The 27,044-nt window shown below is 36.4% G+C and overlaps 7 protein-coding genes and 2 pseudogenes across 10 annotated transcripts; 4 read left to right on the forward strand and 5 right to left on the reverse strand.

Annotated features, from left to right (window-relative positions):
* Positions 1-1,131: 1,131 nt before the first annotated feature.
* On the reverse strand, positions 1,132-1,959 carry LOC18607385 (uncharacterized). Its single transcript, XM_007041533.3, has 2 exons — positions 1,713-1,959; positions 1,132-1,609 (listed from the first exon to the last, which is right to left on the reverse strand). Exons 1-2 carry the CDS (start codon positions 1,890-1,892, stop codon positions 1,322-1,324), a joined length of 468 nt encoding a protein of 155 aa, XP_007041595.3. The 5' UTR covers positions 1,893-1,959; the 3' UTR covers positions 1,132-1,321.
* Positions 1,960-2,740: 781 nt separating this feature from the next.
* On the reverse strand, positions 2,741-4,174 carry LOC18607386 (uncharacterized). The gene has a single exon (XM_007041534.3). It carries the CDS (start codon positions 4,133-4,135, stop codon positions 2,792-2,794), a length of 1,344 nt encoding a protein of 447 aa, XP_007041596.3. The 5' UTR covers positions 4,136-4,174; the 3' UTR covers positions 2,741-2,791.
* A 448-nt stretch (positions 4,175-4,622) lies between these two features.
* LOC18607387 (uncharacterized) lies at positions 4,623-6,698 on the reverse strand (annotated as a pseudogene). Its single transcript, XR_016024677.1, has 2 exons — positions 5,363-6,698; positions 4,623-5,269 (listed from the first exon to the last, which is right to left on the reverse strand). The product of XR_016024677.1 is annotated as an uncharacterized LOC18607387 (transcript).
* An 844-nt stretch (positions 6,699-7,542) lies between these two features.
* Positions 7,543-9,432, forward strand: LOC18607388 (diphthamide synthesis DPH2 family protein). Its single transcript, XM_007041536.3, has one exon. The coding sequence runs from the start codon at positions 7,770-7,772 to the stop codon at positions 9,144-9,146; it is 1,377 nt and encodes a 458-aa protein (XP_007041598.1). The 5' UTR covers positions 7,543-7,769; the 3' UTR covers positions 9,147-9,432.
* Positions 9,433-10,169: 737 nt separating this feature from the next.
* On the reverse strand, positions 10,170-12,851 carry LOC18607389 (fructose-1,6-bisphosphatase, cytosolic-like). Its single transcript, XM_007041537.3, has 11 exons — positions 12,525-12,851; positions 12,276-12,323; positions 12,098-12,172; positions 11,936-11,997; positions 11,763-11,829; positions 11,558-11,671; positions 11,341-11,427; positions 11,005-11,141; positions 10,826-10,912; positions 10,653-10,728; positions 10,170-10,548 (listed from the first exon to the last, which is right to left on the reverse strand). Exons 1-11 carry the CDS (start codon positions 12,681-12,683, stop codon positions 10,432-10,434), a joined length of 1,029 nt encoding a protein of 342 aa, XP_007041599.3. The 5' UTR covers positions 12,684-12,851; the 3' UTR covers positions 10,170-10,431.
* A 174-nt stretch (positions 12,852-13,025) lies between these two features.
* Positions 13,026-14,586, forward strand: LOC18607390 (self-incompatibility protein S1-like). The gene has a single exon (XM_088803992.1). The coding sequence runs from the start codon at positions 14,030-14,032 to the stop codon at positions 14,435-14,437; it is 408 nt and encodes a 135-aa protein (XP_088660118.1). The 5' UTR covers positions 13,026-14,029; the 3' UTR covers positions 14,438-14,586.
* A 327-nt stretch (positions 14,587-14,913) lies between these two features.
* Positions 14,914-18,417, reverse strand: LOC18607391 (actin-101). 2 transcript variants are annotated; one of them, XM_018115388.2, is made up of 5 exons: positions 18,211-18,417; positions 16,988-17,055; positions 16,346-16,739; positions 15,524-16,137; positions 14,914-15,406 (listed from the first exon to the last, which is right to left on the reverse strand). In XM_018115388.2, the coding sequence occupies exons 2-5, from the start codon at positions 17,042-17,044 to the stop codon at positions 15,341-15,343; spliced, it is 1,131 nt and encodes a 376-aa protein (XP_017970877.1). In that variant the 5' UTR covers positions 17,045-17,055; positions 18,211-18,417; the 3' UTR covers positions 14,914-15,340. The 2 variants fall into 2 exon arrangements, with proteins under 2 accessions (XP_017970877.1, XP_007041601.1); XM_007041539.3 differs by lacking the exon at positions 18,211-18,417 and adding an exon at positions 17,925-18,138.
* A 2,170-nt stretch (positions 18,418-20,587) lies between these two features.
* LOC18607392 (cytochrome b-c1 complex subunit 6-1, mitochondrial) lies at positions 20,588-23,516 on the forward strand. Of its 2 annotated transcripts, none has more exons than XM_018116612.2 (5): positions 20,588-20,689; positions 21,040-21,087; positions 21,811-21,895; positions 23,074-23,163; positions 23,257-23,516. In XM_018116612.2, coding segments are annotated over exons 2-5 (210 nt in total). In that variant the 5' UTR covers positions 20,588-20,689; positions 21,040-21,085; the 3' UTR covers positions 23,290-23,516. The 2 variants fall into 2 exon arrangements, with proteins under 2 accessions (XP_017972101.1, XP_007041603.1); XM_007041541.3 differs by having other exon boundaries at positions 20,596-20,689; positions 21,036-21,087.
* Positions 23,517-24,326: 810 nt separating this feature from the next.
* On the forward strand, positions 24,327-25,415 carry LOC18607393 (vacuolar iron transporter homolog 4 pseudogene; annotated as a pseudogene).
* The last annotated feature ends 1,629 nt before the right edge of the window (positions 25,416-27,044 follow it).

Consider the following 27,044-nt stretch of genomic DNA (forward strand, 5'->3'; position numbering starts at 1 on the left):
AGATTTATTATTATCAGAGGATAAATTGCAATAAAAAGGTTTCAAGAAGCATGCATCTACTAAGGAATGATTAATACCTTTCGAAAATCAAAGCCATGATGCCAGCAGCAAAACTTAATCTATAAACTATAATGATCGTCAAGTTCATGCCATCATTGGCAGCAAACTTGTACATTGCATTTACCCCGGCAAACAAGACAAACAAAAAAAATGGTGATTTGGGCGTCAACTAAATCTAACACGACTCTTACAACTTAGAAATCATCCCATTCAACCACACATGCAGAAAATCCAAAATAACCAGCATGGAACCCAAAATGATACAATTTTGATGGAGTTAAAGAAACAGAGCAATCATCAATCTGTTTTGCAAGACTCCTAACACACACGATTAATCACCCAACATGAATATAGCACCCGACCCTTGTAACCACCAGATAGCACCCAGGTGAACTTACATTTTCGGTTTAGCCCCGTAAGCCGACTCACTGCTACAAACACCATCCCACATACAATTCCAGAACCCATTTCGTTACAATTGCATCCATCAATCCCCCATTAAACTACACCCACACTACAAATAATTCATTGAGATCCACCCCTTGCTTTGTTAAATAGTAAACACATTGATTTGCCTCCCGCAATAAGTCCATCTTTATTGGAATGTCTCCTCCAGTCAACTACCCATACGATCTGTTTGCCTTAACACTGCACCCCGTCACTGCCTAAATCCATATGCCCACAGCTCCTCCCTAGCATTTAATTCCCTCCATTACTCCTCCTTCCACAGTTTGCTATAGCCATCAGCATTTAATATTATCAAACTAGCATTAAATCCCACTAAAACTTCTCTCCTCAACTCAACAATTATTACCTTGTAGTACTTCCATGCAATCACCCAACACCCGTGCAAGTCACTTAGCCTTATATTGCATACAATTAGTACCACCAATTATTTTCAGAAACTGCTACAAACTATAAAAATTGCCATCACCCTGTCATAATAACGTTACTTATATCATGTACTTTAGTTTTACTTTGAGTCTTTCTGATTTAATTATGTGTTTTTGTGGCTCTTTCAACGACATTAATTTATTGAGAATAAGAACAACTTAATCAAAGAAAAAGAGAGACCAAAACCAAGTGTGGAAGCCCCTGGTTGAATTACATATGCAGTTAAGATCGAACAGGGCACTCCCTATAGAAACAAAACATCATCCTACAATAATAGTTAGTAGAATTGCACAATTAAGCTCACAAACAGAGCTCATTTCCCCATAGAATGAATTTAACAAGAATTCCTCTCGGTACTGCAATGTTGTTACTGAGATTCCTTTGCTTCTGTCTTCTTTTCCTTCTTTTCCTCGGTCTCCGCTGGGGCAGCTGGTGCCTCAGTTTTTGGTTCTTCTTTCTTTGGCTCTACCTTGGGTTCTTCCTCCTTAGCCTCTTCCTTTTGTTCTTCTTTCTTTGGTTCAGCCTCTGGTTCTTCCTTTTGGGCCTCTACCTTTGTTTCTTCTTGTTTTGATTCCTCTGGCTTTGGCTCTGCGGGAACTTCTACCTGGGGCTGCTGGGCTTCGGTTGGTTCCTTGTCTGCCTCAGTCTTTTCAGGCTGTCCATGCATTACAAAGAATAGATAAGTTAGGTAAGCATTTCAACCATGAAAACAACATAAAGAAAAGATAGAACAGTCAACAGGATAATGATTCAATTACCTCGTCAAGCAAAGAACTAAGAGATTGTTGTTTGCTTTCATCAGCTTCATTGTCCTCTTTTTCGACCATCACTTCCTCAGGGGTGTGCTCAGCCTGAACAGACTCCTCCTTGGTTGGTTCAGGAAGTGGGGCAGAGGCCTCATCCCTCATTGCCTTTGGCACACTAGCGCAGGCACCCATGTCTGATCAAATCTCCAAAACTTAACTCCAAAAAAGAAGGAAACCTTTCTCTCTTATGAGAAAGGGTTCGAAGGAGAAACAAAGAGGGAAATGAAGCCTTTCTTGTGATGAGAATCATTTGCCTTCTGGGTAGCTTAAATAGGGTTCGGTTGTTTCCATATTTTGGTTTTGACCGTTTGTTTTTCAATGGTGCAGAAAGGTTTAAGGCAGGCAGTGGCTGACAATCTAGCATAGTTTTAACTTGTTTTTTGTTTCTTAAATCTTAAAATAGAGAGTTGAAATTGGAAAAGTTTGGGTTTTTTAGGATCCCTTTTTCACTTAATTTAGTAAAAACTCGTTTCACGTAATCTTAAGAGCATACAAACCAAGTAAAACCAACATAAAATTAGAATAAGAACAAACAGCTTGACAGATTACGGATCAACCGTATCATAGGATTGATCATGGACCATGTTATCAAGTTAAAGCCTGCTCAGACCATGTTTCACTTCTTGGTGCGCTGGTGGCAATGACTGTCTGGAGCTTGTGATCACAATGAGTCAGAAATATTAAAACCCTTCAAAGGATAATAAGGAAGGTGATTAAAGAGAAAATGCTTATTTTGGATCAGCATCTTAGGGATTTATGATGTTGACAAATATGGAGTTTTTTCAATCTTCAGAATGTGATTAACAAGGTAATCAGGTAACATCAAGAAAATCCAAAGGCAATGGAATTTCGCAAAGCTAACATAGACATGCATAGGTTAGATAGAAGGCAAAACTTATACTTGTGAGAGAGAGAGGGAGAGAAACTTTGAAACTATAGCAAACAGCAGTCAAGGATAGAAAAAAAAATTGTTTGATGGATACACATTAGCAGAGAAGTAAAGAACAGATATACCCAGATTCATGTGCTAATTAATTAATTCTTCTCTGCTTAAGTTCCATTGCTATGCACTCATTCCCAAGTTTCAGACACTTGTTTTCCATTCTCATCCTGTCCACCTCCATGTCCTGTTTCAGGCTGTTACACTGCCACTTGAACCGCTGCTTCTCTAACTTAAGCATCTTGGATTTTAGCTGTAATTTTTGCATCTCTAGTTGATACATGCGATATGCCATCTGTTGATTCTGTGATCTATCTGCCTCATTGCCTTCAGGGCAACTAAGATTCTGATGAGCAAAATTATAAAGCGGTTGAGCATCTGAATTTTGGTTGCAATCCCACGGTTTCAAAGGATTCCCAAGGCCTGCAGCTTGGTTTTCATTTGTTTGCTTCAACCACATTGCAGAGACCGCAGAAAACCCAGAATTTGTCCCATTGTACTCAGCTAAATCACCTTGATCATCTAAAGTTTGGTTAGAATCCAATGACTTTGAAGTATTCCCAAAACCAGCAATTTCATTTTCATTAGTCAGTCTTAACCTTGCTGAGAACGCTGGAAACCCAGAAGTTGCCCCACTATCCTCAGCTGCATCACCTTCAGCAAGAACTCCAGCTTTTTTATCAATACCATAAAGGCCAGGCTGGCTCAAGTCATAAAGCTCATTATCATTTTCGTTCTTCAGAATTAACAGCAAACACTGCAACAAATCTGGATCATGAGGTAGATACAATCGGTTGCCATTGTGATAGGAGCACATCTCTTCAAAAAACAAATGTTTTGAAGTCAAAATTTTTCTTACATCTTCTTTCCCCTTCTCAGATAAATCAATTATGTCCAAAAGCTTTGGGTTCTCAACAACCTTGCAAGAAGTGCCTCTCCCCAGTAAATCATTCAGTCTCCTATATGTTTTGTTCAAATTATTAAACTTATCCTCACATTGTTGAGGAGATACATGGTAACCCCTCTCAACCATAACCTTTGAAACACACTTCCACTTTCCTAGTTTCCTCAAAAGAGAAGACATTTTCCTCTGACTGCCCACACAATCAGTGGAAGGATCCTCCCCAATGTAAGAAAGAATAGTGATCAAAAGCTTCACCATTTTTCCAGTCCATTTCATGCGCTGCCAGGGGGAACCATCCTCACTCTTACCAACTTCATTGTGCTCAAGTGTGCCTTGTTCAGCATAATTTGTCACATCATCCTCAATAACCATGTTTTCGTGTCCCTCATTCTCAACTAAACCAGAAACAGGAGGAAGTTCAAACATGCATGGCTTTTGTTCATGAGAAGGCTTCATTGATCCTTGCAGGTCTTGACAACCATAGTCCCGTCCCTGCAGCATCTTACCACCTGGTGATGGTTGACCTTCCATTTTTTGTCATGCAAATATGCGATAAACTATTTGGATCAAATCCTTGAAAATATGTCAATATAATTCAGTTGCTCATATACTTTATCAATACCATCGGAGCATAAATGAAGAGTTCGGCAGACACAAACAGTTAAATCAATCTCACTTTGGCACAAGGCTAAACAGTCCCATAACTAATGTCATTCCCTCAATACCAATAACTAGAATTAGATACTTAGACAGACAAAATCCATCAAATATCTAGGATTTATTTGAACAAACCACACCCAAATGCATGAAAGCAGATCCGAATGAGAGCCTAAACATTGCGTATCCCATTTCAAATTAATAAATTCAAAACAAAAATTTAAGAAAATGAAAGCAAATGTATAGTCAGAGCTTTATAAAACATACTCAAATAGTCAAAGGGGACTTATCTGCTGCATACACCAAGAAGCCATTTCCTCCATCAGACAATGGCTCCCTCTTTACAAATGGAGATGTGGAAGCAACAGCACCAGATCTAATTCAGATTTAAAGGGCCCTTGGTGCAATTGGGGACAGCTTGGGAATTGGGGAAAACTGACGTCGATAAAAATGAAACGCCTGAAAGGCAGCTTGGGCACATCTGGCTTTGGTTTTAACATAAGTGCAGGCACCATGTTTAGGTGCCACTTGTCAATTCATTAATGCTCACTACAGGTAACATACAAAACACAGCTCACTACAGATATGTGTTCAAAACTTATAATTACAGCCTGAATTGATGGAACAAAATAACATAATGCATCATTCAGCAAAACATGAGGCAATCTTAAATGATCAAAACAGAAATTTAGAAGCTGGTAAACTTTTCATTACACTAGGCTTGAAATAGGATTCCAAGAAGTATTCCTGATCACAATATGTACTCAGTTTTAGACACTGCTTATTTTCTTGCGCTTAAGTTCAAATGCCAAACATTTATTCTCAAACTTCATACACTGATTTTCCAGCCTCATCTTGTCCAAATTCCTGTTGTTGTACCAATTGACCCTTTGCCACTTAGACCGTTGCTTCTCCAACTCAAGCTTTTGGACCTGAATATACAACTTCTGCTCTTTCAACTGAAGTAAGCGAAATGCCATCCACTGCTCCTGCAACCCATCTGACTTGCTGTCGTTAGGGTAAACATGAATAATATCAATTCAGTCATCTTGTTTTGGATTGCCAACAATCACATCTTTCAGTACATTCATTTGATTTTACCTCTTCAAGGACAGCTCCGAAAACCTGGGGGTTCCCCCATTATCTCCTGTTTCCTCAATTTGATCATCAGCTCCAGCACCCTGCTGTCCTTTGTCACAGTCATCATCACTTTTGTTCTGCCTTGATTGATTAGGCTCCTTGTTGTCTCTACATCTAAGAGGTAAATGCGAGGAGCGTTGCACCTCTGGATCATGAGGGAGATGCAGCCTATTCCCCTTATGATATGAGCACATCTCCTCATTAAACAGATTCTTTGAGCTCAAAATTTTCTTCACCTCCTCCTTTGCCTTATCAGATAAATACTTCGTGTCCAAGAGCTCCGAGTTCTCTGCAACCTTGCATGAAGTACCTCTCCCAAGAAAATCATTGCATCTCTTATATCTTTTATTCAAATCATTGAACTTGTCCTCACATTGCTGAGGTGATACATGATAACCCCTTTTGACCATGACTTTAGAAACACATTTCCACTTTCCTATCCTCTGCAACATGAACTGTTTTCTTCTAACACCACCCATACAATCAGAAGAAGCACCCTCTTCAACATATGAAACCACATTGATTAAAAGCTTAACCATTTGTTCAGTCCATTTTACACGCTGCCACAAGGACTCCCTTTTCTCCTTACATCACAATATCCATCACCGCATTCTTCATCAAACTTCATCCTATTATCATCACTCGTCGACTTCTTCACTCTCTCATAAGGTTTTTCAATTTCTTTCACATTTTCTAACCTAAAAGAAGAAACATCTTGAAATTGGGAACCTCGCTGGTGAAGTCGTGGTTTTGAGCATTGATGAAACTGCAATGAGCCTTGTGAATCTAAAAAGCAAATGCCTGACCACCCAGAATCACGTTACCATCTGATGTAAAATTTCCTTCCATATTTTGCCATACAAAAGAAAAAATTAAAACTTTTTAAACCAAAGAACGCAGTACCACTCTGTTTCTTGAATGCAGCTCACAAGCAAAACGAAATGGCCTTTGAAACTAGAGAACTAGAACAAGGCAATGCTGCTGATCTTAATTAGTTAACTAAAAGAGAACCTTCGAACGGATATAACAATTAAAGCGAAATCCAGAACCCAGATTCAGGAAATCTAAAACAGTTAAACACCCAATATGCATGCAATATCCAATAATGTAGAAATCAAATGTAAATCCATTTTAAAGCTATTAACAAACACTTTTTTGGGATTCTTCTTAAGTGGGAAAGTAAGTTCTTAAAAGTAGAAGCAAACAAGAGACTTATCTGGCACAAAAGCAAAGACCCGTTTCGCCAACTCTTTTCGCAGAGTTGCGTAGTAGCAGTTGCGCCAAGACGTAGAAGCAGTTCGACTGAACTCAAACGACAACTTGGCCACGAGTCGGTCGGGCTTAATGTTTAAGGCCTAAGCTCGGCTGAGATTGAAAGCTGGTCGGACTGTTGCTAAGTCCAAAACTAAAACACATAGCTGAGGCTTCCCACTGTCAGCCCACTTCACAAATTTCATTTTATTTCCCTTTTTTTTTCTTTTTAAATATTTTAATACTTGAAATATATTTTAAAATTAAAATTAAGTAAAAATATATTATTTATTAATAAAATAATATTAATAGATCAAAGTCAAACTTAAAAATTCATGCTTAAATCCAAGTTGAGTTAGAATAAATATGAATGAAAATGGGTATACTTTAATCGAGTACTTACTTGTATCCAACTTAATTACATAAGATATCGATAATTTGAGTTTGAAAAATATTTGGATAGTATTCGGTTATCACCCCTTGCATATTTAATATACGAACTCAATCATAGATGCTTGTTTATTTATTTTTATTATTTAAGTTATTTTTTGAGATAATTAAAAAAATTGTTATATAAATTTAAAATTTAATATTTATTTACTTTTAATAAGATATTTAAATGGATTCGGTAATTAACTAGTAGTGAGTAAGGTTTTAGGATTTAACTTCGAGATCATATAAAAAATTAAAAAAAAAATTGAGTCAATGAGTTTAAATATCTACTTATTAATAAGATTTGAAAGAATAAGTTCAAAAGAATTGAAAGGATAGCAAAATAATTGAACACCTCTAGCAAATCTGGTATGTTTATTGTATATAGTAATTTGAGTTTAATTTAATAGGAAAAGACTAACAATAACAAAATTAATATTATCTTATTTAAAGAAATAAAAAACAAAAACCCTTCGTTCAGCCGGAACACTCCATTTAGCGACGCCACCGACCTCTTTTATGTCCTTTCCATCTCCTTCCTCGACAAAACCCTATTTTATTCTTTTGTTCTTTCACTTTTCCCGTCGCTAATTCTCGGAAAACCGTCGCTGAGCTCTGTGTGAGTTAATCGATCAAACGTCGGATTAAGAAGCATATCTGGAAGAGAAAATCCACTTCTTTGATCATGGATCCGGTAATGGAGAAAACCAACCAACATCAACCGGAAGAGAAGCGGGAAACGCCTTTACCGCTTCAACGAAACGCCAACAACTCGAAACCAGCCCCGAAGCGTTTCGTCAAGAACCAAATCCCTGACTCGATCCTCAACGACGCCTCCCTCAACGCCGCCATTTCCCTTCTTCCTTCCAACTACAATTTCGAAATCCATAAATGCGTGTGGCGCGTCCGTTCCACGGGCGCCAAGCGGGTCGCCCTTCAGTTTCCCGAAGGGCTCCTTATGTACTCCCTTGTCATCTCCGATATCCTTACCTCTTTCGCTGACGTCACTCACTGCTTTATCCTCGGCGACGTCACTTACGGTGCATGCTGCATCGACGACCTCTCCGCCACTGCCCTTGGTGCCGATTTGTTAATCCATTACGGTCACAGCTGCTTAGTCCCAATCGACTCCACCAAAATCCCTTGCCTTTACGTCTTCGTCGAGATTAAAATCAACGTCGATGGTCTAATTAACACAATCGAACACAACCTCACATCTTCCAAGGAATCCGTTGTCCTTGCTGGTACGATTCAGTTTTCCTCGGCGATTAGATCGGCGAAGCCAGAGCTAGAAAAACGAGGGTTTCGGGTTTTAATTCCTCAGTCAAAACCTTTATCCGCCGGTGAAGTTTTAGGTTGCACCGCTCCCAAAATTGGTACCGTGGCAAATGCTAATGAAACCGTGGCAGTTTTCGTGGCAGACGGGAGGTTTCATTTAGAGGCATTTATGATTGCGAATCCAGGGATCAAGGCTTTTCGATACGATCCTTATTTAGGGAAGTTGTTTTTGGAGGAATATGATCATAAGGGGATGAGGGAAACGCGAAGGAGAGCCATACAGAAGGCCAAAAGAGCCAAGAGTTGGGGGATTGTGTTGGGGACATTGGGGAGGCAAGGCAATCCTAGGGTTTTAGAGAGGTTAGAAGGGAAAATGAGGGAGAAAGGATTTGATTATACTATTATTTTGATGTCGGAAATTAGTCCTACGCGGATTGCTTTGTTTGAGGATGCTGTGGATGCTTGGATTCAAATTGCTTGTCCTAGGCTCTCTATTGATTGGGGTGATGCGTTTGTAAAACCTTTGTTGACTACATTTGAGGCAGAGATTGCACTTGGGGAGATATCCGGGTGGTGGGAGAGAGATGGTTGTGGAAATGGGTTGAGTTGTGGGGAGAGTAAATCATGTTGTGGTTGCAGGGGAAGAGAGGATTTTCGTGGGGATTATCCAATGGATTATTATGCACAGGATGGTGGGGAATGGAATTCCTCTTATGTGAAGAAGTTGGCTCGTCCGGTGAGGAGAAATATTGTACCTCCCTCTGGTAATGGTGCTGTTCTTTAGCAGCTTGGGGAGGGACAATTGAAACTCTGTATTCATGTGAGCATGTCTAACTTATGTCATTTCTATCATCTAATTGATACGAGTTTTCAACTTAGATTTTTTTGGAATACCTCTTTTTGTTTTTCATGTTTCAATTGTAAAGTAGAAGATCATAGAATGTGCTATAGATGCTATATGGGCAGAAATTAATACAGCTTGAAGATCACTAGGAGTTAAAAGGGTTGCTGATATTGTTGTTTCTGTTTCTATAAGTTGTATCAATAGAAAGAAGTTTTGCACTACCAAATTGGGTTTATGTTTTCAGATAGGTGATTTGAATGTGTGTATGGAGTATTCTATTTTTAGACCAAATTCTTTGGTATATCTTTCAATATTTACTGGATAGACAATCTTTATCGTTTTTTTTTCTTGCTACTTACATCACTTGATGAGTATGACTTAAAATTCCAAAAGAAGATTTGTACCTGAAGAATGAAGAAGTTCAGATTAGTGAATCTAATCCCAGAATCAAACTTGTTACGGTTTTGAGGTGATGGGTCTTTGAAAATGGTTATATAGCTTGTGATTTGAATGTATTCAAACTAGTTTAATAAGAAAAATTCCTTTTGATATGAACATTTATTGACATTAAAATTGATATTTTGATGACATGATTATAGAGCCACCGGATGTTAGCTTATCGTAACTAGACCAGTAATGCACAGGGGACTGAGAGAACTGGTGCGCTAGTTATTTTCTGATTATGCTGCCATGCTAGTCGGTGAGTGAATTTTGATTTGGGACAGCAATTTAAAGAAGGTTATTAGTAATGATAAATAAGGAGAGAAATCTGGGAAAATTTGTGCATCAGTTGTGGGTTTCAAATGGCAAAAAGCTGAATGAAGTCAATGAAACTTAAGCACCACCTGAGAAATAGCAGAAAAAGGGAGAGAAATACAGCTAGGTTTAGGTTTTAAGAGATGAGGTTCTAGGTGCTCCCCTTCCTTTTCCTGTTCTCTTTTTTATCATATAAAGATCACATCATTTGTCCAGGATATCTGTTCGCTGTTATATTATCTATCATCGAAGGAATCAGAAATTCGATTCTGACTGCTTCTCACTTGGTAATTTACATTAAATCTAGATCAGGAACATAAAGTTTTACATAATACATTTGCTGATGACCATGATTTATACTACAATAAATGGTACTATTCTTCTTGACCAAAAAAATGGTACTATCATTCTTGTACAAAGAAAACTTATTATATGTAAGCATCACATCACATGTATGAAGTCTGCAAGTTTATGCATTATTTTCCTCAGCAGCAGCATAGAGTGCTTTAATTTCTTCAACATCATCGTAACTGCCAAGAAAAACTGGAGAACGCTCATGTATCTTCTTGGGAACCAAGTCAAGTGCCTGCATAAAAAGTTAACAAAATAAGAGGATTTCGGGGGGCGTACAACATCAAATAGTGAGTAAATTTCTCAGCTCTGCTCAAACAGAAGGAAACTTGTCGATACCCGTTGCTTGCCGTTGAAAGCCTGACCTCCTGCTTGCTCCATCAGGTATGACATTGGGAACACCTCGTAGAGAACACTGTATTAGAAGTTAAATTTGTTAGTATCGAATATCAAATATCAGTCTGTTAATTCATATGGAAAACCAAAATTGCAAAGCTTGTGAAACAATGTACCGTAGCTTCCCGTTGGGACTTTTCTTATCTGCAGGGTATAAAAAGATACCACCATAAAGCAACGTGCGGTGGACATCTGCAACCATGCTGCAAGGCAATAGGATTATTGGAAGCTAGCTTTTTGGGAACAGAATGAGCTAACAAGTGGGAAAAAGAATGTGATTCTGACAGGTAAATACCTTCCAACGTATCTAAGGGACTTTGGTGGCGAACCATCCGTAGGGAACTTGCATTTTTCCACAAACCTTGTAGTTGGCTCATCCCAGTTTTTGGCATTTCCTTCATTCACTGAATAAATCTTTCCTTTCTTAGGTATCTGCTCCAAAAATAGACAGGATTAACTGTTAACCTTGGATATGTAATTGGGATTAGTCCAAAAATGCTCAGGCAACTCCCTAATTATTTCCTTGCAAGTAAAGAATTAAGTTTTAAAGGGAAGAGTTATGGGTGCATTAGAAGAATCAAACCCTACTTTTACGAAATTGATGTTTGATCAAACAAGTAACAGCTTGTACCTTCATATCGGGATGAGTTAGTATGAACTCCCCGAGAGATGGATCAAGTGTGAATCCATTGACGCCACTCCCCGTACTCAGCACCAGCTGCAATTTCACAAAGGAGAAACACTTGGTTGGGGGTTTACTGAACAAAATAGGGATGATGAAAAATGAAAAGCAGAAACATTTCATATGTAAAGCTTGAGTGCTGAGAATGGTAACTGTTTGTTCCTACCGTGCAGGAACTTCCGTACATACAATAGCCAGCTGCCAACAGATTTCTTCCAGGTTGCAGTACATCATCAAGGGTTGGGTTATCCTTATCTTTCACTAAGTATATACCAAAAATCTGTTTACATGAGGAAACATTGAGGTTAGCATTTGACTGAAACCAGTCTATGGAGTCCAAGCAAAGGGAGTAGAGAGCTGAAGGGGCATACAGTTCCGATGGAAACACCGCAGTCAATGTTCGAGGATCCATCCAAAGGGTCAAAAACAACAATGTATCTGAATAATCAACAGAAACAGTTTGGGCACAAAATGTCAGTCTGGAGTTTATAACTGTATTGGGTTCAAAAATGTAAATTTAAGGAACAGAGAACTTCTGCGGAACCTTCCACGCTTTGATGGCTCCACGAATGTAGCCTCTTCGTCCTCCTCGGAAACAAGGATGCACTAAGAAAAGGGAAGATAGGATAAGGAAAACTGTCAGAAGTAGTTGATCTTTCTGTTCTTACTAATTTATTCAATCAGAAGATGGCTTCAAAGGACTTACTGTTCGGCCGCTGCTAATCAACGCCTTGACAAAAACTTCATTCGAAAGCACATCCAACTTCTTCTGTTCTTCACCCTGAATCAGGAGGAACTGAATATATCAGAATCTGAGAAAGGGTACACATGGATTTGTGGATAGGAAAGCCATGAGCCAGGGGATTTTGACCCAGAACCCATACCTGAACATTGGTCTCTCCCGCGAGTCCAATGAGTTTTGCAAGACCTGCCTGTAACCATGGAACAAACGCATTGTAAAATTCCAAAGCTATAAGTAACCAAAAGAATCAGGCAGACATTCGGAATCTGATATCAGGCTACAAAATACCAAATCCGATCATGTCTATTCACCTAAGCTTTTCTGTTAAGATAACCAAAGTTTAAATTTCTTAAAGAATCACAAAAAAAAAAAAAAAGATAAGTGTAAAGACCTTGCTAACAGCAGAGCAGACGAATTTGCAGCCAAGAACGATGTGACTGAGCAAAATGGTGAAGTCGCCACGAGATTCCGGGTACTTGGATTGCTCATTCAGGACATGGCGAGTGATGGTCATCAAATCAGTTCTATGAGCATCAGCAGCATGATCCATGACGCCCTTTGTCAGGAACAAAACTCACAAAAATCTTCTCTCGATTGGTTAAATCTTTCTCTTGGCGATCAAAATAAGCACCCAAAAGAAACAAGGTAACTTAGGACAGCAAAGAATCCCTCTGTTTTTCCCTGTTTGGCTTGCTAAGAAAGAGAAAGTGGGAGAATAAAAAATGCGGTATTCCACGTTTTCAGGATTGCAAGTTGGATTGGGATGATACTTTAGAATATAACCAACGCGGGGTTGAGTGAAAGTCAATGAAGGGTTGGATTGACACCTCAGGCTCAGGATGCCTTATGTGGCTGTGAGTCACAAAGTATGAAGACCCAGCTCATTCCCTTTGCAGTCTATGCAGCGACTGATGCTACGAGTCCTTGGCTTCTAATCAACAATGGGGGGGCTTTGGGTTATATGTTACTGATTATGGGTTATGGGTTGCAAAATCAAATAATCAAAAATTAAATTTAATTGAAATATCAAATTTTGAAGACATGTACAGTTAAAACTGCCCAGCAAACTAAATGGAACCATGGTGCATGCATAATTAGACAAGTTGCCGTACATCTTCCTCGGATGCATCCCAATGCATGGTTGCCTCAAGGTTCTTGGATGATGATAGCTTTCTTTCACAGGAAGGGCTAGCTGATGATGGATACTCATATATTTTATCTTCTGATGGAAAATTAATAGTGTGTTAGGAATCCAAATGAAGATCAGGCAAATAATCTTGGAGCTTTTCGAGCTGATCATTCCATGATGTGAACTTGAAGCTGATCCAGCACTTTATCCATTACTCTATGCTGCAGATGCTGGTGGAATAATTTGGCATTTGGTGGACGTGTTGGTCATGCCACATCTGGTGGAATCAAACATTGATGGTTACTAGAATAATTGACAGCGTACGAACTGAGGATTATGAGAACTCGAAGTGAAGAAGACGATGATGGAAGCAGTAAACTTTCATTTCCGTGCATCAAAATAGCCATAGAGTTCCTCAGAGAATGAGAAATACTTCTAATCATATCGAAAAGTTACAATAATAAAATCTCTAAACTTGTCTTTCAATCACATTTTGAGATAGACTAGCTTGCTAGATGATGGGATCGCAATAACCTGAATCGTAGGCTATTGATATCTACTATATTTTAATAGAATTAATTATCTATTTTATCAATAAATAAGATAGTTTCTGTCATAGAAACCTTCAATGAGGCATTGGAGACTTCAATGATTATCATAGAAAGGTCCGCTTTTGTCATTTATCCCTATGACAGGAGCACCCTGGTGAAGAATAAATAGAAGCATTAAGCATAGAACAATAGACCATCTATCACCAAATACTCGAAATGCATGCTCCAGCTGTGATTGGTAATGCTCTGGTGATTCTTCTGATATTAAGCTTCTGCAACTCAGTTCGTACGGATAATGTCCATGTAAGCGTCAAGAACAGGTTAGGCAATGGGAAAAACTTAACCTTACATTGCCAATCAAAAGATACTGATCTTGGGGAGCAAAACGTTGGCGATGGGGGCGAATTCGGATGGGACTTCTCTGTCAATGTTTGGGGGAGCACGTTGTTTTACTGTGACATGGGGTGGGATGCTGTGCAGCAGTACCATTTCGATGCGTACTCCTTCGACAGGGACTTCGCCCGTTGTGAGACGCAGTGTTCTTGGCTGGTCTCGGGTGAAGGCATGTACGGATTGAATGGAGAAACCGGGTTCTGGGAATTTGCGTACGACTGGCCTAGTTGATGAATACTTGATCACATCTCGAAAATGGAGGTTGGTGAACAATCCAAAAGAATAATTAATACATGTTCGTTCTCAAGGATACAAACCTCTTGTGGCTATGTAATTTTCTCTTTCTCTCTCTCTCTCTCTCTCTCTCTCTCTCTCTCTCTCTTGTGAAAAGCTTTACACTAAAGCTATATTAGAGTTGAAGGGTTACGTATTACAGGCAAAAAGGTGACTGAAAAGACTTTATTCAAGTACCAAAATTTGCACCGGATGCATAAACACACCCAGTCCAAGGAATTGGGGAACTTAAGCAAATTACCTTAGAAACATAAATACTTTATCCAACGATCCACAACTAACTATTCTATAACTTGTATGCCTATTGTTCAATGCTGCTCCATGAAGTTAAGCCTGTAACATGGTGAAAGGGACTTGAGGCCTAACCTTCTGTTATCTGCACGCCGTGGTCAAGTATTCAAAAACACAAAAGAGGAGATGAACAGAAAATGTAGATTACACATAAACCAATAACCATGGAAGTTCACTGCAAACTGACATGAGAATCACTTTTCCTTCAATGGAACTAAAGCAAAGACCCAAAAATCCCCAAAATAGGAGAAAAAAGAAATAAAATTTGCATTCTGATCTAACCAAAAAAGCACCTAAAAAATTTTTGGCCTAATAGAAAAATAATAAGACCAAAGCAACTACCAAGTTCAATACAAGCCACTCATTGCCAATAATAATTTGGCATCTGAAATCTGAAATCCCAATGTGAAAGCGCACTCAAAGCATCAACTATACCAGCATCTTTCCTCCATTGATAAACTAAAGCTTCAGAAGTCAACCAAACTGAACTCACATACGACACATGACTGAATAATGTAGACTTCAAGATCGTCCAACTCTTCCTCCAAATCAGAAGCACTTTCGGTGAACAATGGCTGGACCTGATTCATCATACTCACCCTTGGAAATCCACATCTGCAGCATAGAATAGAAAATAAGCACTTACACAGAAACTCAACTATGTTCCAACTCCAGAACACCTTTTCACAAGAGCCACACTTAGATAACTAGAAGTAATAGCACAAAAGTTACCTGCTGGAAGGTGCTAAGAGATGCTAAAATGGATCCTCCAATCCAGACACTGTATTTTCTCTCGGGAGGTGCAACCACCTTGATCTTCATGCTACTTGGGGCAAGAGCAGTAATTTCCTTGCTCATCCTATCAGCAATACCAGGGAACATGGTTGATCCACCACTAAGCACAATGTTTCCGTACAGATCCTTCCTGATATCAACATCACACTTCATGATTGAGTTGTAAGTAGTTTCATGAATTCCAGCAGCTTCCATTCCAATCAGAGATGGCTGGAAGAGTACTTCAGGGCAACGGAACCTCTCTGCTCCAATTGTGATCACTTGCCCATCAGGTAATTCATAACTCTTTTCAATAGCAGAGCTGCTCTTGGCAGTCTCCAATTCTTGTTCATAATCAAGAGCAACATAAGCAAGCTTTTCTTTCATGTCACGAACAATTTCCCGTTCTGCAGTTGTCGTGAAAGAGTACCCTCTCTCAGTTAAGATTTTCATCAAGGAATCTGTAAGATCACGACCAGCAAGGTCTAACCGGAGGATAGCATGGGGGAGGGCATAGCCTTCATAAATCGGCACTGTATGGCTCACACCATCACCAGAATCCAAGACAATACCTATTCACATAGATTAGAATTGAGTTAATACTAGATTAAAGGAAAACAAACAAAACAAATTCTTCATTCCAATTTACACTTTTGCAAAACTACATACAAAATGGAAATATGGCCTAAATAGAGCAACACTATGTGACTGTACAGATAAAGTTATTTCAGAGTCACTAGAATACAACCAAGATCAGTAATCCAAGCTATAAATGAATACCTGTTGTACGACCACTGGCATAAAGTGAAAGAACGGCCTGAATAGCAACATACATAGCAGGCACATTGAATGTTTCAAACATAATCTGGGTCATCTTCTCCCTGTTAGCCTTAGGGTTGAGTGGTGCTTCCGTAAGAAGTACTGGATGTTCTTCAGGGGCAACACGAAGCTCGTTGTAGAAAGTATGGTGCCAAATCTTCTCCATATCATCCCAGTTGCTCACAATGCCATGTTCAATAGGGTACTTTAAGGTAAGGATACCTCTCTTTGACTGGGCTTCATCACCTACATAAGCATCCTTTTGACCCATGCCGACCATGACACCTGTGTGGCGTGGGCGACCAACAATACTAGGGAACACTGCCCTAGGGGCATCATCACCAGCAAAACCAGCCTGCAAATACAAGGATAAAGCAGCCATCAGCATTTGTGTAGTTAGAACAAATAGTTAACAAACCCAAGCCATCTAACTTTTGATAATAGCATCAAAGGCAGTATCAACCCCGTAGATGACTGAAATAGAATCATTGTCAAATTATCATTACGAAAATTGTCTTTATAAAAAATAGGATTTCAATGTCTATAGTTACATATGAAGAAAATGTATTAAACCTATAAGAATCAGAAGGATAATTTACTAACCTTGACCATTCCAGTTCCATTGTCACAGACAAGAGGTTGAATATCCTCATCCGCCATCTCGTTTTAACCTGAACAAGGAAAATGATTATTCTTAGAAGAAAAAGGTTTTCCGAGAAAACAAACTTCGTTTTTTGGTTTGACCCTTCTTAAGATCAATCTACTATAAAAACTAGTATCAAAGTCAATAAGAAATTCATCGCATCGTTAACTGTATCACATCAAATATGAATCATTCATTGGAGTATTTCACTCCTTCCATGTTATGACTTTGGTTCTGGAGAAGGAGAGCAAAGACAAGGGAAGCCTGAATGTCATCCGCATAAGGCACGACCAAAATGCAGCTCATGTTCTGGATCATTGTAATTGTTCATTATTTTTACTCTTCCTGGCATAACCATTCCTAAAAGCATAAAGCGCCAATAAAATACGAACCAGCCATCAAACATGAATTATTGGTGAAAACAATAGACAAGAACTCAAATTTCTGATGATATGGTTCATTAAAGAAAGCATAAAATCGAAGCCTACACAAGAATTAAACATATTACACCATAATCTACTAATGAGCGTATTACCAAATTCTAAAGAATCCGATGTTCTCAAGCAACCACCAAGTAAACTTTGTCAAGATCTAGATGAATTGGAAATGGATATCAACTTAAGACATGAAGAAACCACAATAAATTTATAATTTTGCAACCATAAAAATTGTAATAAGAAAGCCTAGCAGACATCACAACAATAGATTCATTAAGCCAAAACTTCAGGCAGATCTAAATCACAAAACACATATAAAGTTGACAACTTGACACCCAGTAGTCCATCAGAAAGACAAAAAGAAGAGATATGCTTAAGTACCCAGAAATGTTTGGACATAAACAAGCAAAGATAACAAAGTTATAGATCAAAAACAATCAAAAAACAGATAAATCCATACCTTGTTTTAGCAAAAAAAGCTAAGCTTCTCTGTGCTTTTTGAAATTAGAGAAGATGACAATTTTTCTTTGACAGAGAAGCTGAAAACATAGGGAAGAGAAATGTTTCCTGCGGCTTTTATATATAGCAGAAATGAGAGTGAAATGCAAATGAAATTCAACCCAAATTCAATTAAGCCCTGTTTGGCTGCTGAGAAAAAAAATTAAAATAAAATAAAAAATTCTAAAATGTTTTCGGCATGGAAAAGAAACGAAAGGGGATGACTTGGAAAAAAGGAATCTTCTTACACCCGCAGTGTTCTGCTGGATTTGAGAATCCAAACAAAAGCGTTACGTAGCCGTCCAAATAGAGTGTCTTTAGATGGTAGTCAGGTGATGATGTGGACGTTCGGAAGACTCGTGGGGTGGACGCCATGTCAGCAGGGCGGCTAAAGCCTAAAGGTAGGGGGTGGGCGGTGGGTCGGAGTCGTGCCCGATGCCGACCATGTCTAGCTATGTCTGCTTGAGCATAGGTTGGCAATGGCCCCCACGCGGCCACTTTTCTCGCATTATAATTTCAGCTTGGCTAGGCTAGATTTCAAATTTTCCTTGCTTTTAATTCTTGTCTAACAAAACTTAAAGATTTTTTTTTTATATTTTAATTACTTAAGAAAAAAAAAACATTTGAATGAACAGATCAACATGTTGAATGGAGCCATAAATTCAATGGCAATGGAACTACTAATTCAACATGACATATTAAGTGATGTTGGAAAAATGAGGATTTGATTTTAATTTTTGGATAAAAAAATTATTGAAATAAATGAATAATTTATTTAATTAATTAATATCAAAATCAGAAAAATCAAATTAAATTAATGAAATGCAATCAATCCGTCCATCCTTGCTAACAAGATCTCATGTGACAAAAATGAGCAATAATTTGACTATAACTTATAGACAAGTAAAGGCATAATTTTTGAAAACAAATTTAATAAATTTTTATTTTTTACTATGTTCAGTTAAATCTATATATTTTTATTTTTTATTAAACAAATTCTTATAGTTAATGATTAACTAACTATCATTTATCAAATGTCACTTGTCATTTTATATCTATGTGGTAATGATGTGAACAGTAAAAATACCACATAATGATCATCACAGGACATCAGTAGATTAGCATATCACGTTAGCACTACGTGGTATATAATAATAAGTGATATTTTTATTAAAAATAATTAATTACTTATTAATTATAAAAATTTATTTAATTTTAAATAAAATGATTTTATTAAACATAATAAAATAATAAAATTTTGTTTGAATTTTTTTAAGTAGTGGAAGAGCTTTTTTAAATAATATATCTTTGTGAATATTATATAATGATAAAAAATGTAATAAATTCTGAAAAATAAAATATTTTTGAAAATATTTTAAAAATGTTATCAAAGTTATGAAAGAATTGTAGTAACAATTTGTTAACAAAAAAAAAAAAGAGAGAATTCAATGATTTTTGGTATTGTTAATGTCAAACATGGTTTAGTGCAAGATAATTGTACACGATCATTTCAATGTATCTCTTTTTCAGGTGAGGAATATATATATAATTAATTAATTAATTAATGGTGGGGTAGAGAGAGACGGAGTCAAATCTTGTTTTAGCTGACCAATTATGTCTAAGCAACCCAAAGACCAAAGCAGCTAACCAAATTTGATTTTGGAAAAACTGAAAACAACAACTATTGAAAAATACTAATCATTTTCTATCAAGGAACTATTACTATTGCTTCAAAAGTCCAAACAAAAACTTCAGCATTTTGACTTGTTCAATCTCAAAATTTTAAAAATCAAATTAATCGAATTTTTATAAAGAAAATGAACTAAACAAAATATATCATAAAAATTAAAATAATTAAAATCAAACGTATTAGTCGGTTCGATTGGTTATACGTATATTTTCATCAATTCTTTTAACAATTTTCAACAATATTTAAAAAAAATAAAAAAATAAAATTACTCATATCCGCACTCTAATTAAGATAAATTAAACCATCAAAAAATATTATTATTATTATTATTATTATTAAAAATTATTAATAATGATCAATTAGGCAATCAATTCGGTTGTAAAAATTTTAGATACTGAAAGCTGACTATGTAAACTTAAAAAAAAATGATAATCATAGTTGATTGAAGATTGAAATTAAAATAACTAAATTGAATTAACCGAATTCAATTGGTTGAGTCGATTATTTTGGTTTCAATGGAATTCTCCTCAACCCTACTAATGAGAAATGATTTGTACATTTCTTGTTAAAACAACTCCATGTTCTTAACATGATATTTCTAAAATTAAAAGGTTTTTTGGCTATGAAAATGGCTATACTAATATTCTCCAAAAACTAATATTAATCAATAAATTAAATAAAAATTTACAACGTGTTAAACCCATAGCAATGTGTCAATATGATTTGCAAGAAACTCAGCCGGCCTAGTGGGCCGAGTCGTTTTAAGCGTTTATTAGGTGTCGTTTGGTTTTTTTCTTTTATAAGTCCATTTTCAGCCCAATTGCGAACCAATCCCAAGGCCTCGACAGTCTTGCGGACTATATTCTTGATCCAATATTCTTAAGAGCAGCCCAAAGCTTCTGGCCCAAACTAGGCATGTGGTGCGTAATACGCCCTGGGCACATTTTAAACACCGAATGAAGCTCACATTTATACTCGCATTTTCCACAGGGAAAGGGGCCTTGCCGTAGCTGAGATTTCGTGCTTCCCGTTTAAAGGTACTCTGGAATCTTCCTTTGATCTCATTTTATTTTTCTGTTAAGAGGTTATCTTATTTGATGAGGATGGCTCAAATGTTGTTTTAATAACTGATCTCCTATTTTTCCTTCAATTGTTTTTCTTGATCTGTAAATCTAGGGTTTTGGGTTAAATAGATTTCATCTTTCCATTATTTTGTTTAAAATGAGAAATTTCATCTCTGTGGTTTGTTTTTTCAATTTCAATATTTCATTTCTCGTTTTAGGGTTTAGGAAATTTTACTGGATAATTATTATTATTTTATTTTATTTGCTGTTGCTGACTTTCAGCTTGTTAGATGTTGACTTTGTAATTTACGTGTGCTAGTTAGGTAACCTCCAAAGCTTTTCGGTGCTCAGTTATCGACTTCGTTTGATATGTAAGCGTAGTTTCTTTCTCATGTAATTTCCTTGTTAAATATGTATGTTATATCTTGTTCGATCATGTGCTTGTTAGCGGACTAAGTTTGGCGGTATACGTTGTTTGAGTTGTTTCAAATACATGTTCATGATCACTTGGCAAGGTAAAAACTTTTCGTGTCCTACGTAGTTTTGTTAGACATTAATCTGTATTGGTTTTTTGAACTGTCGTGGCCATTCTCTGGTATAGGAAAAGATAACAAGTCTGTGTATGAAAGTTTTATGGTGCATTTGTATATATAAATTTGTGGTTCATGTAGGTGGTGGCATTCTGAAGAAATGATTTCAGATGATATCAAATTGGAATTAACTAAGCAATTCCTTTATCAATCTAGCCAATCGTGTAAGCAGTGGGCAGTGCATAGGATAAGGAGGGCTCCTGAAAAATTGGGGAAAAAAAGGAAAAGAAAAGACTTACAGTGCTCAAACATCAAAATAGTTCTTTTTATCATCTAATATCGGTAGATATTAAGGTTAATTAATAGGAAATAACAAATGTATTTTGAAAATAGTCATTGCTTATAGTTATTTCAATTTTCGTCTTTTTGGTTGTAGTTGATAGTTGCTTCCCAATTACGATTTTTAATCTGTAAAACAAGTGATGTTATTTTCCCCCCAAATTTCCTTCTGCCTTTCAATATCATGCCTATATCTCATTTATTTATTTTTTAAAAATATTTTAGGGCGGACGAGGATCCTGTTGATCAAAAGAAGTATCTTGAAGAGGCTTGCAAGCCTAAGTGTGTGAAACCGTTGCTTGCATACCAGGTTTGTAATAAACTACTTGTTTTGGGAAATTGAGCAAGGTTACTGAATTTTTTACCATTCTTTCAATTACATTAGCTTGACAATTGTTGCTAGAATCATAAACTCATGTGGTGTTTTTTTTTTTCTTAATTAATGGAATTTTCACTGGAGATTGCTGATTTGCTCTGTTCCTGTTGTCGTACTTTCTCTCTTTTTTGGATGGTTTATTTCCTGTTTTTACTTTATTGTGTTTGCGAGGAGTGCGCTTAGCGATTTTTGTCTCTTAATTACTTATTCAAAGAGTCACTAGCCCAAATTGTTTCCATAGGATCATATGTGTTTTGAGTTACTTGTAGAACCCTGTGGTATAATTTGTATTTCAGTTTGGACACTAAAGTTTTATTTATGAATCTTGAAGTGAAACCTAAATTCTATTGCTAACTCCATTGATGCCAATAAACTTTGCCTCCAATAACATCTCATTTGCCACTTTGCACCTGGACATCATTTCTGCAGCTCCTGAAAAGGCTATGCTCTTTGCAGAGAATGGACATATTCACTCATAAAAAGAAAAAAGAAAATCTGCATTCCAATCCTTTTCTTCTGTATTTCTTGAAATTTTGTAGCTATCAGGACAAATACTTTATGAAAGGAAGATTAAAGGAAGAAGAATATACCTTTTCAATAGTTGATGAGTCTATGAATTGATTTATCAAAGGAAGATTGAATGCTTTATTGAAGAATATACGCCTTTGAAACCCCAGTATGACCTCATGAAAAGGTTCAGGCCAGAACTATATGAGTGAAATCTTATGCTTGTTGACCCCATATTGTAGAGTGGATCTCAAAAGATATGAAAGATCTCCCTCCAAGCCGTACATACGACTTTCATCGAATACTGTGTTTTCTTCTATTGAGAGCAAAATCTAGAGACAACGTATATTGCTTGATAAAAATGATTGGTCTTACTTACATATATTCACTCTCAAAGGGGTTCGCTAGTGTTTGACTGAACCTTGATTTACTTTTCTTCAATTTTATTAATGTTTCTAAAATGCTCAAATCTTTAAGAGGATATCATGTCGTCTTGTGAAAATTCTGTTTCTTGTCCTAAATTTTGGATATTCTTATTGAAAGCCTCCTTCTACTACCATTGGAATTTTGCGGCAGCTTGTAATCTAAGTACTGCTTTCCTACAGGAATGTGTTAAGAGAATTCAAGGTGATGAAAGTGGGCACAAGCATTGCACTGGTCAATATTTTGATTATTGGTCTTGTGTTGATAAATGTGTAAGCATTTTTATTTGTTTAGCCTCTTTTTATTTTTGTCTCATTTTGATTATATTATGTATTTTGCTCTGATACCAACACGTTGGAATGCAGGTTGCACCAAAGTTATTCTCGGAACTGAAATAACTGGGGGATGAGACATTTTGTTACAGCAGCATTCATGTCTTTGCTGTTTTGAGTTCGAAAGCCAGTGATTGTTTGGAAAAAACACGTTCATGATGTACGGTAATCTTGAAATGCCTGCATCTGCATGGCTAATCTGAGAACTGTTAGAAATTTTTTGTGTTTATGTGGAAACAGTTTGGTCATTGTCAATAAAATACGATCCTGGAATACATGCATGTTGGCTTACAGGTTATGGAGTGTACCATAACAGACTTGACTGCAAATAATTTGAATACAAATTGAGTTGATGTTAACAAACAGCATAGACATCCGTTTATCTGTTTAAGAAAGAGTTCGACACTCTATCGATTCAACAATGGATGGCAAAATCCAAACAAAGTCTCCAAATCCAAGGAGAACTCAATCGTAACAGTTAGGCTAAGCATATGCAAATTTATTACTCGTCTGGATGCCATCTTGTTGATTTCTTTTTTTTCATAAAATTCTACAGATGAGTTTATATATGTACGTCTTTATGTAATTAGATATTATGTCTTAACAATTTTTTTTATTTACAATGACACGAGGATGTGATATAAATGGCATAATACTTTTTAAAATATTGAATTATTTAAAAAATTTCAAATAAAAATTTATTTTTTATTATGTTTGTTAAATATTTATGTTTTTATTTTGAATTAAATAAGTTTTTATAATGAAAGATTAATTAATTTTTATATTTTGAAATTTAATATATGAATTTTTTGGTATATTTCAATATTTTAACATATGATATTGAGTATATTTGTGATATAATAATATAATGTGAAAATATCACGTGAGTATAAAATTGAGTAAAAAATTAAATGATAATCAATATGTTAATGTTACGTCAATGCTGCATAAGCGTAAAATCGAGCAAATAGTTAATACATAAACAGTTAATACATGAGCAAAAAAACCAAGCAAATAGTTAATACGTAAATAGTTAATACATGAGCATATGTATGATTATAAGATGATAGATAATATTTTGATCAATGACTAAAGTGGTACAGACAAGGGAAAGCAAAGGAAAGGAAATCTTTAATTTTAGTAACAAATTAAGGGAAAAATTAACTGAAACGAACAAACAATAGCTTTGCTTGTCATAGAAAAATTCACAATAAAATATTAGTAGTTTCTTGGACAATCCAACCCCTTTCCCAAGTGTGAACGCATTAGATTCCTGATGTTGTCATGTCCCACCTGGCAAGTGGCTGTCAACATCAGTTTCACAGTGGAAATGCACTTTATAAAGAAGGGCGTGTGCCCTCCACACTCCTCCATATCCAATTCACCATTTTCTTACATCGTCATACACTTTCTTTTTGGCTTCCCTTTCCCTATACCATGCCAACCTTTGAAGAGATCAGATCTTGCCAAAGCTTCAACAACAATATTGAAGCAGCAGCAACAACAAATCAAGAACACGAAGTCGAGGTTTTTGATTATGCCAAAAGGGCACAGTGGCTTCGAGCTGCTGTTTTAGGAGCCAATGACGGCTTGCTCTCCACGGCATCTTTGATGATGGGAGTTGGAGCTGTGCGTAAAGACTCCAAGACCATGATCCTGACAGGGATCGCTGGCTTGGTTGCTGGTGCTTGCAGCATGGCCATCGGTGAGTATGTGTCAGTTTACTCACAATACGACATTGAATTGTCTCAGATGAAGAGAGACAAAATGACAAAAAATAATGTTTTGGCTGATCATGACAAGGAAAGTTTGCCTAATCCCTTGCAAGCTGCTGCTGCATCTGCGGTTGCTTTTGCTATTGGGGCTGTCATACCGTTGCTTGGTGCTGCGTTTATAAGGGACTATATGGTGAGGTTAACGGTGGTGCTGGGGGTTGTGACCTTAGCCCTGATAGGGTTTGGTGCGTTAGGATCACTGCTCGGTGGTGCACCCATGCTCAAGTCATCATTAAGGGTCCTGGTGGGAGGATGGTTAGCCATGGGAATAACTTTCGGGCTAACCAAGTTGATTGGTGGTTCTGGACTCTAATCATGCTTGTATATTTAATAGCTCTCCCTACATGATCCTTTTCCTTTTGCCTTTCACTTTTTTCCTTCATATCTATCCAAGGATTCAACAGCTTCTTAATTTTCTTTCCTTTATATATCAGTTGGATTTATGTAACAATATTCTCCAAACCCAAGATCGATTATATGCATCTAGAGGAACAAATTGAGTATTGATGAATTTGCCTGTTTACCTGTCAAAGATCATACTAAAATTAACAGTTAGCAAGCAATGAACACCACCAAAGGTGATCCGTGTATGATTGAAAAACCAAACATGTAGTTGGTTTTGTGCTTTTTTTCCCACCAACTGATAGACACAACCTGATTACAAGGAAAAAAAACATTTAAGGTGGGTTAATGGAACCTGTTTTCCCAATCTCCTGGCTGCAAACGAGGGGTCCCCTAGTAAAGATCCTCGGATATTTTTGTTTGTCACTGGCAGCAATGCAAGCCCCATAGAAATGGCTAATTGGTCTGATTCATTATAAATCTATCTGCTAATGTTTAATAATGAATAAAAATTCTTTATCCTATTCGGTGTTCGGTTCTATTTTTTTATAATTTTATATTACGTATTTAATCTTATGTGACATAGTTAAATTAAAATTAGATTAAAACGAGCATTACGCAAATTGATTTGAAGTTTTGATTGTGTCTTTAATTATTGGAAGAAGAAAAGCAAGCTGTCTCATCCCTTCTTTTAAATGGATAGTAATTGTTTATTAAGTGGTGACGGTTGAATATAGACAAAAAATTAGGTGCCATTACTATAATTAATTACCACTACTAGTTTGATTAATTATATATAATTTGATTACTTTTGCCTTGTTTGAATTTTTCAATGTTTTCTAGTATGGATCAACACACATGGTATGAGAATTCGAATTAATTACTGCAGTTAGGTAAAGTTTGATTATATTTAAAGTATAGAAAGGAAGAATTGGGTTGTTGGCCTGTGGCTTGTGGCCAAAATTATATATTAAATTTCTTCAAAGTTATATATATACATTGGTACAAATTTTACCACTTTCTTATCTAATTTTATTGTAATAAAAAATTATTGAGTAAACTTTACTTATAATTTTTGTGGTTTCAATTTTTTTTGCACGATGCTTTATGATTTTTTTTCTCAATTATGGTTTTGTGAATAATTTTTGTTTTTATAAAGAGATTGCGGTGTTATTTTTTTCAATAAAATTATCAAAATAAAAGTATTTTTATAATTTTATTAATAAAATATATAATATTTAATCTTTTATTCTTCTGGTGAAAGCAAAAGTTCAGAAACGTAAACAAAATAAAGATGGAAAAACAACTAGCAAATTCATTATCAGTGTAATTGATGTAACCCAAAGCACAGATCATGGCTAATGAAGGATTATCTTGATAAACTTGAACAATTGAGGAATCCAAAATGACCCAATTTCATGTCAAGTCTTTTGGTGGAGAATCGAGAATGAAAATGAAACAATCTATTAGCCATTATCATATCATAGAATAAATAGGATTTGATATGGAAAAATTGAGAAACTTCTTTTTGTTGTTATCATGTAGGTATTACATGTGCCTATTTCTTTTGGAGTATTTGGCATCGACCATCCTGCCTATCTCTTTTTAAAGGTATTTGACGTGGGATCAAGTTTAGGTTAGACATGTTTTGATAACATTTTGTCACGAGACTATTATTATATTTTTGAGAAGCTAACTTAATAT

This window comes from Theobroma cacao, chromosome 2 (genome assembly GCF_053813885.1).
Source record: "Theobroma cacao isolate CCN51 chromosome 2, ASM5381388v1, whole genome shotgun sequence".
Lineage (NCBI taxonomy): Eukaryota > Viridiplantae > Streptophyta > Magnoliopsida > Malvales > Malvaceae > Theobroma > Theobroma cacao.

Excerpts from the sequence above, each read along its gene's own strand:
- LOC18607385 (XM_007041533.3), bottom strand. The coding sequence starts at position 1,892 with ATGGGTGCCTGCGCTAGTGTGCCAAAGGCAATGAGGGATGAGGCCTCT. Across the intron at positions 1,610-1,712 it reads TTAGTTCTTTGCTTGACGAG|CCTGAAAAGACTGAGGCAGA; the intron begins GTAATTGAATCA and ends ATGCATGGACAG.
- LOC18607386 (XM_007041534.3), bottom strand. The coding sequence starts at position 4,135 with ATGGAAGGTCAACCATCACCAGGTGGTAAGATGCTGCAGGGACGGGAC.
- LOC18607388 (XM_007041536.3), top strand. The coding sequence starts at position 7,770 with ATGGATCCGGTAATGGAGAAAACCAACCAACATCAACCGGAAGAGAAG.
- LOC18607389 (XM_007041537.3), bottom strand. The coding sequence starts at position 12,683 with ATGGATCATGCTGCTGATGCTCATAGAACTGATTTGATGACCATCACT. Across the intron at positions 12,324-12,524 it reads TCTGCTCTGCTGTTAGCAAG|GCAGGTCTTGCAAAACTCAT; the intron begins GTCTTTACACTT and ends CCATGGTTACAG. Across the intron at positions 11,428-11,557 it reads TGTACGGAAGTTCCTGCACG|CTGGTGCTGAGTACGGGGAG; the intron begins GTAGGAACAAAC and ends GTGAAATTGCAG.
- LOC18607390 (XM_088803992.1), top strand. The coding sequence starts at position 14,030 with ATGCATGCTCCAGCTGTGATTGGTAATGCTCTGGTGATTCTTCTGATA.
- LOC18607391 (XM_018115388.2), bottom strand. The coding sequence starts at position 17,044 with ATGGCGGATGAGGATATTCAACCTCTTGTCTGTGACAATGGAACTGGA. Across the intron at positions 16,740-16,987 it reads ATGGAACTGGAATGGTCAAG|GCTGGTTTTGCTGGTGATGA; the intron begins GTTAGTAAATTA and ends TTGTATTTGCAG. Across the intron at positions 16,138-16,345 it reads TGCCAGTGGTCGTACAACAG|GTATTGTCTTGGATTCTGGT; the intron begins GTATTCATTTAT and ends CTATGTGAATAG.
- LOC18607392 (XM_018116612.2), top strand. Across the intron at positions 21,896-23,073 it reads AACCGTTGCTTGCATACCAG|GAATGTGTTAAGAGAATTCA; the intron begins GTTTGTAATAAA and ends GCTTTCCTACAG. Across the intron at positions 23,164-23,256 it reads GGTCTTGTGTTGATAAATGT|GTTGCACCAAAGTTATTCTC; the intron begins GTAAGCATTTTT and ends GTTGGAATGCAG.